General features: G+C 39.3%; 1 protein-coding gene across 1 annotated transcript in view; it reads left to right on the plus strand.

Annotated features, from left to right (window-relative positions):
- The window catches only part of SUGCT (succinyl-CoA:glutarate-CoA transferase), a 3450745-nt gene that overhangs the window by 3013659 nt on the left and 419805 nt on the right, over positions 1-17281 (plus strand). Inside the window, exon 13 of the mRNA XM_086964866.1 lies at positions 2786-2849. Within this exon, the coding sequence (XP_086820992.1) occupies positions 2786-2849 (64 nt within the window). The remainder of the gene's footprint in view (positions 1-2785; positions 2850-17281) is intronic.

Consider the following 17281-nt stretch of genomic DNA (forward strand, 5'->3'; position numbering starts at 1 on the left):
TTGTTACCTATCACACTCTGTTCCTCTTTTTTGAAAACCGTGGACAAATACATCTCTCATATCTAAAAATTGCTTCAGCCAATCAATAATTACATGATGAGAGACTTAAAAAAGAAATGTGCCGATTGTGCTCAAGGTTCACATATTATGGCTTTTATCAGATTCAATATGGAGAAAAATATGGTTATCCTCTCATAGCAAAAATTACTCCTGCCTTAGCACAAACTAGATTTTGGTGTACACATAAATCCTTTTGGATGCCTGCCTGACTTCACAGGGTAGGTCTGTCTAAGTCAGGCACTTGTCGGCGATGTGAGGATGGAGTATTTCTGGACCACATGCTCTTTTCATGTAAAATGACTCATCTGTTATGGGGCACAATTCAATCCCTGATTCATGGTATCTTGGGAAAACCATTTAAGATTGACTTTTTTACAGTTGCCTTCGGGCTACCAGAGAATTCACCCACACTAGACTTTACTGAGAAGGATGCATTGCTGCAGGACTTACTATTAGCAGTGGGTACCAAGATGGTTCTAATGGAGTGGAAATCAACTTCCATGATCACCTTTAAAAAGTAGAGGAACAAGTTATGTTCTTTTAGAAGAGCAGATAACATATTGTACTTGACACTTTATACTTTGTCCAGCTCTAGACGCTTAAGGGTCTCCTTTGATAATTATTTACAGAAAAGAAAACCATGTTAGGTGCTATTATGACGCATACGGTATACTGCCAATCTACAGCTTACATATTGGGTGTCTGTTGGTGCTGACATAGACCGGATATAGGGTACTGATGGTCTTGACAACTTTACACAATGTATCCCCTTCTTCCTCCTCTCTTTCTCTCTCTTGTCTCCCCTCTTTCTCTCTTGCCTCCCATCCCTTTCTCCCTTTTCGGTGGTTTGTTTCTTCTTTCGATTTCTGTTGCTTGGATTTTTCACTTGTGTTTGAAAATGTGCAATTCTGGTGTGACTGTTAGATAACTCGTCAACACATTGGTCAGTCTCTAGAACATCTAGGGATGTCAACGATGTTGGGTTGCCCTTTGACAGCTTCATATTCCCACATTCCTTGTCCACACTGCAATTTTTATTTTTTTGTTGGGGGGGCGGGGGGGAGTTTTGTATAGTGCAAATTAGACCTGAAGATATCAGGTATCAGAGCGAGCACCAGTTTTGTTACAGACGGACACATTCATTTTTGGTAGGCACGGAGAGATTAAGTGGTTTGCTCACAATCACACGATGTTGAGCGTCGTTGCCGAGAATCAAACCTGGTTCGCCAGCTTCAAGGCCGACTGCTCTAGCCGTAAGGCTACATCCTCTCCCCACAATCAATTTCACTAGTGGTATGTTCTATTACAAGTATACTATTGCCTGTCCTGAACTTCTCATGTGTGAAATATTCTCATTCAGAAGAGTACGTTATATTCTTTTGTTACAGAAAATGCAATAAAAATGTTTGGAATAAAAAAAAAAGAAAGTTGTAGAATGATCTTGGTATCCATTTAAAAGCATTATTTTAACTATTTGTGAAGAAACTGGTTTTGAAATGTTGCTTGAGCCTTTGCAGGACTATACTGGAGAGCCTCTCTCGGCTGTTGCATTGACAATGTTTGGCCACCCAGCCAGCCTAAAATTGCCCTTTGGAGGCATTCATTTTCTGCCTAACACACAAAGGACATGGCATAGGAATCTCCCTGACACTAAACTTTACATTTCCATCCAGAAGTGAAGCAGCATTACTGAAGATAAAGGAGATTTTGAAACTTATTAGAATAAATAAAATAATAACCTGACGAGCCTCATATCATTTTCAGGGTAGAGACATTCTGCGATATTTGCTTCTTGTCTGTTCATGGTCACTAAACATTTACTTGGGTACCGACTGATATTTAAGTAGAGAGTTCTTCTTGGTTCGAGTCTTCCTTATATCTTTTCTTGCATGTATGTATGTTTCTTTAATAAAAATAGACAATTAAATTAATACGAAAGAAATTAAACAGCTCAAATTCTGTGTTTTTGCACATCACACATCAAAAGATTTTTCCTTTTTTTACATTCCTGAACACTAAAGTATGGACACTGTTTATTTACAAATTGTGTTTTTAGCACCTTATCAGAAGTGCATCGGTTATCTGGTCCAAAGGTGTAAATTTGTTACTGTGCACTAGTCTTGTAAGTTATTTTATTCAATATTTTGCCTAGCTAGGTAAAAATGTACTGCTTTGGTGCCTACCATAAATAGGCATGGTGGATAACTTCAACATTTTTGAATAAGCTTTTACAAACAGTGTAATGGATGTGACCTGGTCCTATGTGGGATAAATTCTCAACTTTAATATTAATGCTGTTTATGTGAAATATTAGAATGTGTGAATTGATGATTTCTGAAAAAGAAATGTACGAAGCAATTATTGAGTTGATATAGTCAAATTATAGAAAAATAAAAAAATACTTTTCTTCAGTACTTTAGATTCCAGTTTGGATCACAGATACCACTGACTACTCTGAGTATGTAGGATACACAGAACCCACAACCATTAATCAAAGCTTCTCAGCATGTCATGTATTGCATTGACTCACAGTCCCCTCTTGTCATTAATTCCATTACTTTGTATACCTTGTACTGAGGATGTTATACCTAATGAGAACAGAAAATATGCTTGCATACCAGAAAAAATTGTATTTCCTGAAAAAGGCAAGAACTAGATGACAGCACAGGAAATTAAACTTCACAAATATGCTGGCTAACTCTAATTTATTTTTATTTATTTCCAGGTTGTTCACAATGGACTTATTTTGGAAATGGACCACCCAACTTCAGGGAAGATAGCAGTTCCAGGTTGGATTTTAGCATAAAATATGGCAGAAATAATCTATTTAAAGATCCCAATAAGTTCTAAATATTAGCTGTCAATGTTTACATCTTGTGGGCATTTTATTGTGATCTATCTGTATGTAGGGATGAAATGCACTCCTTCACAGGCCAGAAAGTCATGCACAGAAGTTTGCAAAATACTGAAAGTTTGCAATTTATTTGCTTGCTAAGGATTTTGAGGACCACATGCTGCAAACTGCTTAGAAAATGTGAGAGAAAATATCCCATGCACTAATATTTGTTACGAGGTCTGGCTACCTTTTTACTTTTTGTTTACAGTGCGATGCAACCTTCTGATAGACAGGCTTCCTAAAATTGGGGAGTTAATATGAATTTTCAAATTATGTTTTAAAGTAAGGACTTACTGAAAGTTGTCTGACCTAGTGTCCAAGTTCAAAAACAGGAAAAAATGCAGATCCACGTGAAGGAAAGCCATTGGGTCTGTTATACTTTATCGGCTGAACCGCGACAGTAATTCCGCCGCAGTGCGGCAGTTTAGCGGAGTCGGCGGGGCCGCGTCGGCCAACGGACGTACACAGCACTACAGAGGTAGTGCTCACGACGGCCGTTGGCCGACGAATGCATGGAAGGGATTACGAGATTAGACCACAAGTCTTTCAAGGGAATATAATACAAAGTACTGGCATCGAGTCCCCTTCCCTTAGATCAGTAATCCCAGCTCTGTCTGAGGATACCCGGTAGACCGGTCAACCAGGATTTGACATTCAAGCAGGAATTGACACTGCAGAGTTAAAAAGGATGCTCACAATCCCCTTCCTGTAAATTCTGGGAGGTTCAAAAGAGGAATCTCTGCCCATCCAGGGCAGCCTGTTGCCAGCTTCTGATAAACTCTTCAGACCTATTCAAATGATAATTACTGGCTGGCAGAAGTGGGAGTGCAATTGCAAATGTAGCCTCCAGAAACGTTAGGCAAGCAAAGGAGAACTTTATAAAAGTTACCTTTCCTTCACATTTATTAAAAATCTGAGTTCCCCATTGAATTGAATTTTTAATAACTATTAAAATAGTTGTTCAATTGTTTTTTTCAGCTAACCCCATTCCTGGTATACAATATTAGGGCTTTAATCTGTACTCTGATTTTCTACATGGGACAGCTGGGCCTCTCACAGTGAATAATAGCTTCTGGGTGCTAGTCTCTGTAAGGGCATATTAACATTACATTCTACATGTACAACTTTTAAATACCATGCACCCTGCTTTGTGGACAACAAGGCCCACAATGGGGTGACTTAATAATATTTAAAAAGTAGGTTTTGATCTGATACAGTGGCTTATTGTGAGAGGTGAATTTCGCTGTTCGAAACTGCAACAGCCAGGTGTAAATGGTAGGCCTGCAGTCATATTTGCACTGTTGCTGTTGTAGATGGCATAATAGATGCAGCAATCTATTAGTGGCATTTAACTTCAAGGCTCTGGGTACATCTTTTGCCTGATACAATGGACATATAGGAGCATTAAATATACCATTTGGCAATATGCCAATTCGACCATGTTGAAATGGAACAGCACAGGCACTTTACCACTGGTAAGAAGGGTTAAAGTCCACAGAGATCTGGCACCAGCAAAGAGATAGGGCCCAACAAAAGGCAAACAAGCAGATTGTGAGGTTTCCAACCTTTAAAGCAACATCCCACTGCAGCAACTATATTTACTCCCTACCAGGACCAGTGTGTAATTATAGTGGACTGAGACTGATCCAAGTAAATGTTCAGGCAGGGGATAATGGGCATACATACAAAAGAAAAGTGACATCCTATTTAGTGAGTGCTCAGTGCTATAGTATGGTAACTCTGCTAACCACATCTTACTCTAGTCCTCAATATCTCACCTACTGTTCATCACATTGATTCATCCTTTCAGTTTGACTGTCTGGTTCAGAGTGATACCTGGTAGACATTAGTCAAGCAAACTAGTTATTTACAAAAGACAGAGAAGATTTTTAAAGTAAATTAAGATTCTGGCGGTAATCTTTACATGGAGAAAACCATGTAATTGCATAGTGTGTTGTGCAAACTGTGTGCTAACTCTTTAGAAGTGGGAAATCAAGAAGGAATATGAAATTAGCCTTCTTAGTCAAATGCCTTACAACCACTAGAATTACAGTGCAGCCTTGCCTTTGGGCAGCTCCTCAATAAATGCCATTTACAGCATTTGCTAAGTTCCAAATGGAGCAAACAAGGGCCTCAATAAGCTCATTGGCTTACCATGTGAATTCTTAGCTTGAGCACAGATTGAACATGTTTGTAAGTAACCTTTGGCAATAGCAAATAGACTTCACCTGCAAAACGATATCCTTACTGCTACTGAAGATTTAGCTACTCCATGATTTCCAGACACCTTTGAATCCCGAAGCCACTTCCTAGGCTGTTGTCTTGCCTGAACAGATGTAAGCATACAGCTTTCCATTTACACACAAAAACATCTCTTTCATGTCTGTCTTATTGCTTCTTTAACCAAGTCTCTATATCTAGGTATTGACTTTCTGTATACATGCTTGCCAGAAAGGAGTCTTTTTGTGATAGAGTCGCAGCCTTACCATACTTATTAGATGAGCTCTAATTTAACTACAAAGCCATAATCAAAATTATAGTCAACTGTTACTGAGTTCAGGAACTGCTAAATTCTGTTATCAGTCTACACTTATATTGTATTTTTACCCTCACAAATATGTCCATTCTTCAAAAGATGTCTTAATGATCAATAGTTTCTTATTAGTGATTGTGCAATTTAAATCTGCTGGTGGTTAGTTTTTTTAGATAAGTAAAATATTAGGTGAACTTTCCTAGTGTTTAGATTTCTCTGAGATAAAATATCTCTCATTGCATGATAGGAAGCTTCTGGCTTAACAATAAAACAATATTTTACATTGGGCTGTTATAAAATAGGAGCACTAGAAAAATGTTCTTTCAAAAATCAAATTGCCTGATCTGCTTCATTTGACTGAACAAAAACTGATCCCTTTCAGTGTAACTTGGTAATGGGTCTTACAAATTCCGAAAACAGATACATGAACCTGCTATAAAAATTGGCAAAGCCAAAATGATGATAATCTCTCAATTGTTATAAAACTTTTATAACATGTGGCATAAGGGTTTCCAAGATGTCTGTGTACATCAATTTATGATCTAAATAGACAATACAAAACACATCCAAAAATCCTCTCAATACCTCATCATTAAAATACTGAAGGCTGCAGGAACATTATTGAGTTCGAAGGACAAGGTACGATATTTCAAAAAACGAAACTTAGAGTTGAATTCCGTTTTCCATTCATGTTACGTTGGTAATCTTTCCCTTTAGCGTTTGTCCCCTGCATGCCCCCGTCCCTGCTGCGCGACTCCCCGCATTTGCATGCATTACGTCAGATGGCATTGTCCTAAGCCAGCTGACAGTGGAGTTGACAGTTGGGATGACAGTTGCAGCTGTCCATGAGTGTGAGCTGGTGACCGGAGCGCTGCCTCTCCTACCGGTGTGTCGTTAATTTACATGGAATAAAGCTACGTTAAAAGGTTAATGGTCTGAGCTTATTTAACAGCATTCTTAACAAATTTGGCGACAAGCGACAATACACTGAAGAACCCACAACAAGGAAAACATCTAAATATAAAGAGAAGGCGGCGTGAGGGCATCGTGAAGGGTATGAAAACTAATGAATAATTTATGAGTCGAAGAAACAGCGCACTCTCCGTGAGTCTATGAGAATACAGATTGAACTTTGGGAGATTGTGAGGAAATGAAATATTAAAAGAATAAAGAAAACCTGAAGTTGACGATTCGTGGAATCTGCTCAAGGTTTATGAGGTGAGCCTTGGATGCTGGGAGGAGGAGAAATGAGCGGAAGAGGGAGCAAAAGTTAATTAACCCAATACCGAATTTTGAAATTGATTTGAGGCGGCGCAGGAAGCATGTGAGGCGAAATTCTCCTCAGAACTACAGCGTTCATCCAGGAGCAAACGTGACGCCGTAACTGGCGTCAGGGGGCCATTTTGAATGAGGAAATCACCGCTTTAGTCATCTATATGAGGCAAATGTAACGCAAGTGTCAATATTGAAAGAAAGGAAATAACCTAAAGCACCATAAGCGTTTATTAAGAAGGAAAAGGATAAATAAATTATTTAAAAGGGAGCAGAAGTAACAGTGAGAATAAAAGTAAGGAATATCAGGAAACAAGAAATTGAATATAAAAAATTAAAAGAAAAGGTATTAGAACAGGAATGAAAAAAAAGGGGTTACATGAAAATAAGCATTTAAAAAAAATATTGGAGTAAAAATAGAAAGGGAAGATACTGATATATAATAAACATGGCAGCAGGCAACATATACAATCTGCCACCCCCACAATCATTTCTAAAAGGAGTAGGAGAACCGGAAATAAAGTGGGAGGTGTGGAAAGAATTCTTCAATAACTATATAACAACTTTTGACAAGCCAGAAGAAACTTTACAGGCTGAGGAAAAGAAAAAGATACTGTTACACTGTTTAAGGGCTGGTGGTCTGAAGGTGTACAACAACATTACAAAAAAATGAGGAGCAGATGAAGGAGATGTGTTTAAAAATGCAATGGAAGACTTGGACAATTATTACAAGCCAGCTGTATGTGTAGCAGTTAACAGGTACACATTTTATAGGCCTAAACAGGGTAAGGATGAAAGCATAGAGGACTATGTCTCTGCTTTAAAACATTTAGCACTAGCATGCAAATTCGAAAACATGCATGATGACTTGATGAGAGACCAAATTGTAATGTGTGCAGCTAATCCCGACATACAGGACGCATTATGGGCAAGAGGAGAGAAACCACTCCAGGAAGTAATGAAATAGTAAAGAAAAAAGAATTAACTGGCCGGTGTGCGAAGGCAGTGTTAAAAGAAGATAAGAACAAACAGGAAGAAGCTGGATTAGTAGCTAGAATAGCTGTGGAAAAAAGAAGCAAACAATAAGGAAAAATAGAATGGAGGAAGAAGATGAAACAAAAAGTGAAACTAGAAATCACAAGGATCTGAAATGTTTCCGATGTGGAAGCAACAAACACTTGGCAGATAATCGGGAATGTCCCACAAGGAACAGTAAGTGTACCCAATGTGGACTGATTGGACATTTTTAAAAAGTGTGCTACAGGAGAGTTAAGGGGAAAGTGAGGTATATAGAAGAGAGTGAGGAAGAAGAATTTGAATCATCGGATGAGTCGGAATACAACCTATGTGTGCTCATCATAACAGATGGAGATACCAAAGAGAAAGAGGAAGAATGTAAACAAAAACCTGAGTGTGTCATCACCAGACGAGGAGTTGACATAAATATAGTCGCTGATCAGGGTCACATTGTACAATTGTTAACAAGAATATTTGGAAGAGTAAATTAGCAATAAAACTAGGAAACGAGTTAAAGGAAGCAGACATAACCCTAAAAACATACACAGGTGAAATCATTGACTTGGTTGGATGCAGAGAGATGGAATTGGGTTTCAAGGAGAGAAGTACCAGGAATAAGGTATACATTTCAGAAAAAGGTCCTTCTGTACTCGGATCAAAAGAGCAGGGAAAGTTAGGAATAACACTAAATCCCAACAGTTCAGAACCAGTGAGTGGGTTGGCTCAAAACGAAAGTATACAATATACCCATTTTGAGTTGTCAAGTGAGAGAACACCACAATCTAAGGACAATGAAGGATGGAAAAGGGCTGCAGGGAGAACTGAATGCACACGCGAAGCAGCAATGGATAACTTCAAACTAAAACAAAGTACTTACATTGAAAACAATGATGGAAAACATATAAGCGAAGAATTCGAGATCAAACAAAGTGAAGGAGAAAGAGTGGAAATGAGTGTATTTGTCAAAAAAGAACAATATATGTTAACACAAACGACAGGGATAGAAGAGGACTTCTGTACTTCTACCCGCCTCAGAGATGGGAAAGTGAGGCATGCAACTGCACTGGCTGAGTGCAAGCCTAGGGCAAGGGGAAATTATGCTGGTGATACTGACCTGGATGGGGAAGATGGTACGAGTCTGGATGAACTAGAGTGCAACAACAAAGACGATTACTATGACTGGTTGTGCAATGAGGAGTCAGAGAATGAGGGTGAGGAGACACAAAAACACGTACAAAGTCCACACCCCATAGTTGATTTAGGGAAGAACAGGATACATATTGGGTCCAGGAGAGAATACGAGTTCAGCGGAACAGAAGACTCTGCTGAATCCTCCTGTGGAATTCACTCGTCAACGATGGAGGAAGGACAGGTCTTAGATGAAGCTCTAACGGAAGGAGTGGACCTTGTTGAAAGGAACACTACCAGTGGCTCTGGTACAGAATACAACAAGAGGACCGACTTGGGACCAAACCCAGATGATGACGATGGGGAGGAAACCAGTTGTATGAGTAGGCTTAGACGCAGCGTGGTCTGGACAAGGAAGTATCATGGTACGAATAAAGGAAAACTAGAGCACAACAACAAGAAGGATTACTACGACTGGTTGTACTATGAGGAGTCAGAGAATGAGGGTGAGGAGACACAAAAACACCTACAACGTCCACACCCTGAAGTAGACTTAGGAGCCAACTGGATGCATATGGAGTCTATAGGTGAACACGAGTGCAGCGGATCAGAGGACTCTGCAGAATCCTCCTGTTAAATTCATTCGTCCACGTTGGAGGATGGACAGGGCTTAGTGAAAGCCTTTACGGAAGAAATGGACCCTGTTGACAGCAACACCACCAGTGGCTCTGGAACAGAGAACTACTAAAGGTCCGATGTTGGACTAAACACAGATGATGACGACGGGGAAGGAACCAGTTACCCGTGTTGACATGGACGCCTTGTGGTCAGACCTATGAAGTACAAGGACCTCGTGCATGTCTAACAGTTACATGTTTTCTTTTTTTTTCCTTTCCCCCCCGAAAGGAGATGTGTTACGTTGGTAATCTTTCCCTTTCGCGTTTGTCCCCTGCATGCCCCCGTCCCTGCCGCACGACTCCCCGCATTTGCATGCATTACGTCAGATGGCATTGTCCTATGCCAGCTGACAGTGGAGTTGACAGTTGGGATGACAGTTGCAGCTGTCCATGAGTGTGAGCTGGTGACCGGAGCGCTGCCTCTCCTACCGGCGTGTAGTTAATTTACATGGAATAAAGCTACATTAAAAGGTTCATGGTCTGAGCTTATTTAACAGCATACTTAACAATTCACCACCATCTTCGACTATGACTAGATGGTAATTCTGTTTCAAATGTGATCCAACAACTTTTATTAATGTCCAAGGATAGTGATTTCCCACGGGGATCAATTGAGGGTCTATAGTCTATACAAGTTCTTAGTTCCCTCCCTTTTCAGGAGCAAAGGAAAGTACATGAAAATAAGCAAGGGATTATCAATGCCCTATGTACACAGTAGCCATATTCTTATCTAACTATTGATTTTGATATTCTGTTTCTGATTTACTGAGTGCATACACTCAACTGCAATGCGTTTGTACACTTGGTTCCAAATGCATCTCACAATCATAACTTCTGTGAGGAGGTCAAGCATTTGCTTTTTTCGAATAACATGCATCACTAATTAATTCAGAAGAAGAGGGCAGCTGATTTGCACAACAAATAATGGGTGAAATACCTACCTATTCATGCAAGCATGTTAGAAGAACAGCTCTCTCAGAATTTACATGGAATCGTACAGTCGCTTGACAATAATGTGAATTCAACTGTACTTTCCTTGCAGCTCATTCAATACGAGGATATTGTAAGCTCAGCTAAGATGATAGAAGAGTATCTATCAAAGCTAAGCAAATATTTTCAAGCTGTTTTCCAACATAAACTCAACAAGGAAGGCACTAGGGGTAATCCGCGCAGGGTAATGTATACGTATCCCCAATTCAAATGTTACAAACAGTGTTAATGCTTCAAGGTCTCTGTACAGCGACCACCTCACACTGTAAATGTTATGACCTAAGTCCACATATAATACAATTAATTAATAGTCGGCAACCTGAGCAGAAACTGAAAAGTAGAGCCACATATAAAATTCAAGTCTCAGTCCATAATATATTTCTTCTTGCTTTATTCCAAGAACTTTAAGTACACATCCATATTTCATATATAGCTCTGATGAAGTCCATGGCGTACAGCCGCATAGACGAAACACGTGTTTCAAAGAGGCTTCATCAAGAAGAGATACTTAAAAGATCTCACTTTTTCATTGATAGGTACGATAGACTTAGCCACTAAATATGATTACCCCTTGGCAGTTATTGCGCTAGATGCCGCTAAGGCTTTTGATCGAGTTAATTTTGTATATTTAAAAGCCCTTTTGCACCATCTTAATTTAGGAGATAAGTTTACACAATCTATTTTTTCTTTGTACTGTGCACCGACATCAAGAGTTCTGGTAAATGGAACCCTTACGCTTCCTATTAAAGTAATGCGGGGCACTCGACAGGGATGCCCCTTATCACCGCTGCTCTTTAATATTTATATAGAGCCTCTTGCATGTAAAATTAGAGCTTCAGTAGAGATACCCCCCTTTGTAGTGATGGATTGGTCCAAGAAACTTGGGCTATACGCGGACGATATTATTGTTTATTCTACTAATTTAGTTGGAACTCTGGACAACTTAGTGAACACGACAAAGGAGTTTGGTAAGATATCTGGATACAAGTTAAATCAAGATAAAACTGAGATAATGGCTTGGAATCTCAATACTGAAGGTGTCAAAATAACAAAAGAAATGAGGTACTTGGGAGTCAGGATTACTCAGAAGTTGGAAGATCTGGCTAAAACCAACTTTGATAGGGTGAAGAAAGAGGTTGGCGACACATTAAAAGGCTGGATGAATTTACCCCTGTCAATATATGGAAGATCCAATCTTGTAAAGATGGTGATTGTACCTAAGATTACCTTTTTGTTCGAGACTATTCCGCTGGGCTTTAAAAAGGAATGGCTGGCGAAGCTACAAAGCATGATAATATCATTTATCTGGGCGTCAAAGACCTCTCGAATATCATGGAAGAAAATAAGGAGGAAAGCAGAAAGAGGAGGATTGGCGGCTTCAGACATACGAATATATGCATGGGCGTTTTATTTAAAAAACTGCAGGATGCTGTTGGGTATCCCTGTTAGCTCTCAGATCGGTGGCCTTTTTGCGATAATGCTGAGGCGGTCAGGGTATCATGAGTTTGGTTTTTTGTATAAGTTTGGAGACCCTAAGTTTTTCAAAAAGGTGAAACTCAAGACGTTGAGAGACTTGGCTGAAATTTGGTACAGGATCAGGAAATTATTTAAACTTTCGTATTTCAGCCACAGTGCTCCAATATGGGATTCTCCTGGAGCCCCCTCTTGGTCAAGAGATGCGCTGGCTTTAAATTTGAAAAAGGAACCTGATTTGCAAAGGTGGAAGGACTTGTTTCAAGATGGCAATTTAATTCCTTGGGGTATTTGCCAGCAAAAATGGGGCTCAGTTTTTTCAAAATATAAATACATTCAGATTCAGAGCTGGGCAAGTCATCTGGAAGTGGAGATTGGGCTGGAAAACGACTTGGAGTCAAAGTTGGAGAAAGGGGCATTCGAGAAGGAAGTAGCATTCTGGTATTGGCAAATACTAGATATGGAGGATGGAACATTTGATTTACCAGAGACCTTGTGGAAGGAGAGCTTGCCAAGGATCGCGACAGAAGACCAATGGCAAGTAACTATGTGCATGCTATATAGAATTATTAAACCGGCAAACCTAAGGCGAAATCTTTTGTTTACTATCCACAGGGCATATTGGTCTCCATACAGGCTTTCTAAATTTAAAGATGGAGGGATTGTTGGATGCCCAAAATGTAAAGCTCCAAATGTTGATGATCTACACATGTTTGTGTCTTGCCCAATTATCAAGAAATTCTGGTTTGACGTGAGTAATTCTCTCTCCAAATCTTTGAATCAACCCATTGAGGTAAGCCCTGAATTAATTATCACTGGGAGATTGGATTTGCAAAATAGAATTCTGAATGATAATGTTAGACTTATTTTTTATGCTATGTTGTTGGCACGTCGAGAGATTTGTAAACTGTGGGTCTCACCACTTAGCCCCACTTTATTAGATTGGGTTTTAGCTATGAGGTATATGGCTAAGCTTGATTTATTAGACCGATCTAAAAGAAATAGAGGATTTTGGATACCCTTCCTGCTAAATTTTGGTTAAAGTTAAGTTTATGTTAAGTCCAATGATTAAGCCCGTGCCTGTCTCGCTGGTATTTGAGCTATCCCAGGACGTTAAAGAAAGATGGTGGAGGACATACATCTTGGGCCAGGAAGGGAAGAAGGATAAGTTAGAGGAAGGCCAGGCCCAAAAATATGTGTTGTCTATGCCCCATCACTCTAAATCCAGCATAAGAGATAACAACAGCCCAATGGTGGTTTAGAGAGAAGAATGGGCGGCAAGACGGCAAATGAGGATAAAAAAAGAAAAAAAAAAAAAAAAAAAGAAACACGTGTTGGCATGGTTTTGGCTTGGACAACAAGTGTTAAGAAGATTGAAATATGAATGTGTACCTAAAGTTCTTGGAATAAAGCAAGAAGAAATATATTATGGACTGAGACTTGGACTTTATATGTGGCTCTACTTTTCTGCTCTTGTTGCCGACTATTAATTATTGTTTTCTAAAATAGACCAAATAAATCATGTGGATATGCAGGTTTTCTGGACCTGATGATAGAATAAAACAATACACTGCCTTAACCTCCTCAGGAATCATTTCCTTAATAAAATAAATTTGCTAAGATTGAGAAAGCTAAAGTCCAAATAATTTGCTGAGGTTCCAGAATCTGAAATCCCCGAAACCAACTTCTGTTTACCTTCTGCCAATGTCATATTCATGGCAAGTATCATATGAACCACTTGTGGCTTCATAGTATTCACAGCCCATGTGTGAACTGGCATAATTACCTCACTCTGTAAGGCAGTTCCTTTCATTGTAGAGGAATGTAGTTTTCTGCTAGGGATGGTGTCTTTATGGACAACATTACAGATGGTTGACTTTTAGATTTACTTTTACAGACTTTTCTCTTATAAAATTACCTGACCTTCCACAATAGATGCATAAGCTATATATATATTGCGCATTGGAATAATATACACTACAGATTTGACATAGGACTTAGGTCAATATGTCTCTATCGAGTATACTAAACTTAATTGTGTGTGTGCCAGCTAACTCAGAGGTCACTAGAAACTTCCTTAAGTAAACAAGAAGAGATTAGTTTCTGACAACCGCATAAACATGACAACTTTGTTTCCCCTAAAACCGAAACATATCTCCAGAGTCGTGGAAACAATAGATAACTAGTTCACTCAGTCAGTCGTGCATGCTTCGTTTCTACAGAGTTGCATAGAAAGAGAGACGGGAGTTTAAATAAAAGGGTTTTATTGAACAATCTTATTTCTCATGCAAGAGATATGAACTGCTACAATCATTAGAATGCAAAGTATAATGCGTGCAGTGAGAACAGTAATATAAAATAACACTGTAATAGCATTGTCTGTAGCTATAACATATAAAAATACATACATAAATAACACAGGCTAAAATACTCAACTGGTGCTTCTAAAATAGGCCTCCCCCAATGTACCTAATTTAGGTCTAGTACCAGGGAAGAAATAGGTGTTTGTCTTTTAGCATAGGTTTAGTTTTTGCCAAGAATTGCCAAAGGTTTCTCTAGGTTCTAATCAGCTCCATACCTTTAGAATGAGTGAGGTTGGTATCTCTTTCACAGGACTCGATTTCCCAACACCCCGCAAGGGGAGTCAGAAACCATGGAGCTGGATTCTCGGCAGGATGATGACAGCTTCTGGTCAGTGGGTCAGCTGGAGAGTTGCTTCCTTCGGCACTTGCTGTAGCGAGCTGCGTCGTGCAAGTAGGTAGTCGAACTGCACCGGACCACACCATACTTTGCTATAGCAAGTAAAGTTATATTTTTACCTAGAAAGTGTTTAAGAATGCCTGTATTGATGTAAAAGTCAGGCATATGGAAGTCATGGATGTACCCCTAAGGAATAGATGTTCATGCATAATAACAAGTTTCTTGGAGAAATCAATATCCAGGCTAGGGAAAGTCCCTTCTACTTAAGAGTCTGGTTTTCCAAGAAATCGTTGTGACGTAGATGGACGGATGGAACATGCCTGCATTTGGGGAGCATGGGCTATGCCTAAATAAGGACTGGTTTTCTTGCCTATATAAGGGCGATATGAATTGTACCTATATAAGGGCATGAATCTGTAAATTCATTCGGAATCTAAATCGATGTACAACACCCACTCCACTTTCTTGTGTACGACGTCATTAAATTCTAAACATGTTTAAACATATTTCAATAGAGAAAATGCTACCAAACCCGGTAGCAAACACTGTGCACAGTGTTTGCTATAGGGTTCGGTAGCATTTTCTCTATTTGTTTAGCCTACACTTGATAGACAGCAAGTATCACACTGTAGCACCATTGGATTATATAGTGTTAAGATTTACATTTTATGATAAGCCATTTATTAGGGTGTGCTCTCCCTCCCCCATTCCTTCCCTACACATATTTAAACCATATCTACACACAGAATGTGAAAACCCCTCCAAAATACATATAAATGAATTTTTACTGGTTGTACATGTAAAAGATGCATTTGTGCTGTACGCATTTAAGCAATGTTTCATTCTAAGCATATATTTACATTTAAATGCTAAATGAATGAAGCACGAAAATATACATTTATGAAATGGCTCTAAATACAGAAGAAAAAAGGCCGAAAGCATTTCATGTCAGATTACATAAAACTGTTTGTATGTGTACAAGGTCAAATATTTTCTCTTGGAAGTATTCACAGAATTCTTGTTCTCTATGAATAGTTCTACTTTAAGCAGATTACTTTGTGCCAAAAATAAAAAATACTACTTTGGCCCAAAAAAATGTATCATAGGAAAATGTTCTTTGTTTTAAAAAATGAAGGTTAAATTCAAAGTCTCTCAGAACACTGTGTGCCAAATTCAAAAGTCAGTGTTAGGGCTTGGAGAAAACATGAAATCTTTTATGTCTGTAAACAAATCGTCTATCATTGTAGATGATTGTTGAATTAACTCGTTTAGAAGATTAACCGCACATAGATGTGAAGCATCGCTTTCAGCATTGGTGGCATTAGCAATGTACGTATCGGATGTTACCTGTGCGCCTGAAGTTTCCACTTGTACCTCAGCATCAGCATTTTGCGTCTGTAAGATCTCAATGAATGCCGTCATCAGAATTGGTAGCTGCTTCGGACAACACTGCTCATGGGCCTTTACCGGGTCTAGCAAAGTATCAATATCCGTTGGCATGACTGATGGAAGTGTTAGACAGATGTCTGGCACACATTCTTCTCTGCAAAGCAGGCAGCATAGAACTGGTAAGATGCAATCTTGCCAGATTGGTCTGAATGACAGAAACCATGTAGTGTTTAATTCTCGTAGAAGTGTTAATCCCAAAATTTGGACGATGCGCTCATGACACTTCATCTCCAATAGAGCTCTCTCTATGGTACTTGGAGTGACGCTGCACAGTAGGAGTAGGAGCAAAAATAGTATCCCTGCAATGAGTCCCAAAAGGAGGGGCAGTCCGCCAAACACAGAGTGCACAAAGTTTGGATATATACCGAGGACTGCTTGAAAAGGTGCTAACAGTCCGGAACATACATTCTTAAATAGATGTACAATACCGCTCGTATCAGACATGTTTAAGATACGACTTAACATTTCTGAGAAATGTATGGGGCAGTTTGTAGATAAGAGGACATGTATCTCGGCAGAAGGTCTTGCGACTTGCAGATCATAGGTCTCTTTGGCTGAGGTCAGTGGCACAGTTTTTTGGAAAAGAATGGCTTTCATTCTGCTTAAAGTAACAATTCGTAAAGAAGAGCTGTTCAGTGAAAGCCATAAAGGCGACTTCCTGTCTGTCTTGGTTTTAGGAAACAATACTTGCATACAACAAGTGACCCTGGCTGACACAGTCACTAGATATGGTATACCTGGCAACATGCCACACCATCTGTGATCGTTCAACATGAGGTAACTTCCAATTGAAAGTTGTCCAAAAATTGGATCAATCACTGTGGCTGGTGAACATTGCAGGTGGCAGGATAAATTGTTGGAGGAACCATCACAGGCCCCATGTAAGTTTATACCCAGACAAAGGAGAGAACCACTTAAAGCTTTTTCACAATTTTTCCACTAAGAAACGCTTCACGTCCCACACTCCAACATCTATGTGTGTATGGTAATTCCCAGGATGTCTTGATGTATTCTTTACCCAACCTTTCATATGTGCCTGCTGGTACGTGTTTTAGGCAATCATGAAAATGGAAAATTGTAACAGGC

Source organism: Lissotriton vulgaris, chromosome 4_1 (assembly GCF_964263255.1).
Source record: "Lissotriton vulgaris chromosome 4_1, aLisVul1.2, whole genome shotgun sequence".
Classification (NCBI taxonomy): Eukaryota; Metazoa; Chordata; class Amphibia; order Caudata; family Salamandridae; genus Lissotriton; species Lissotriton vulgaris.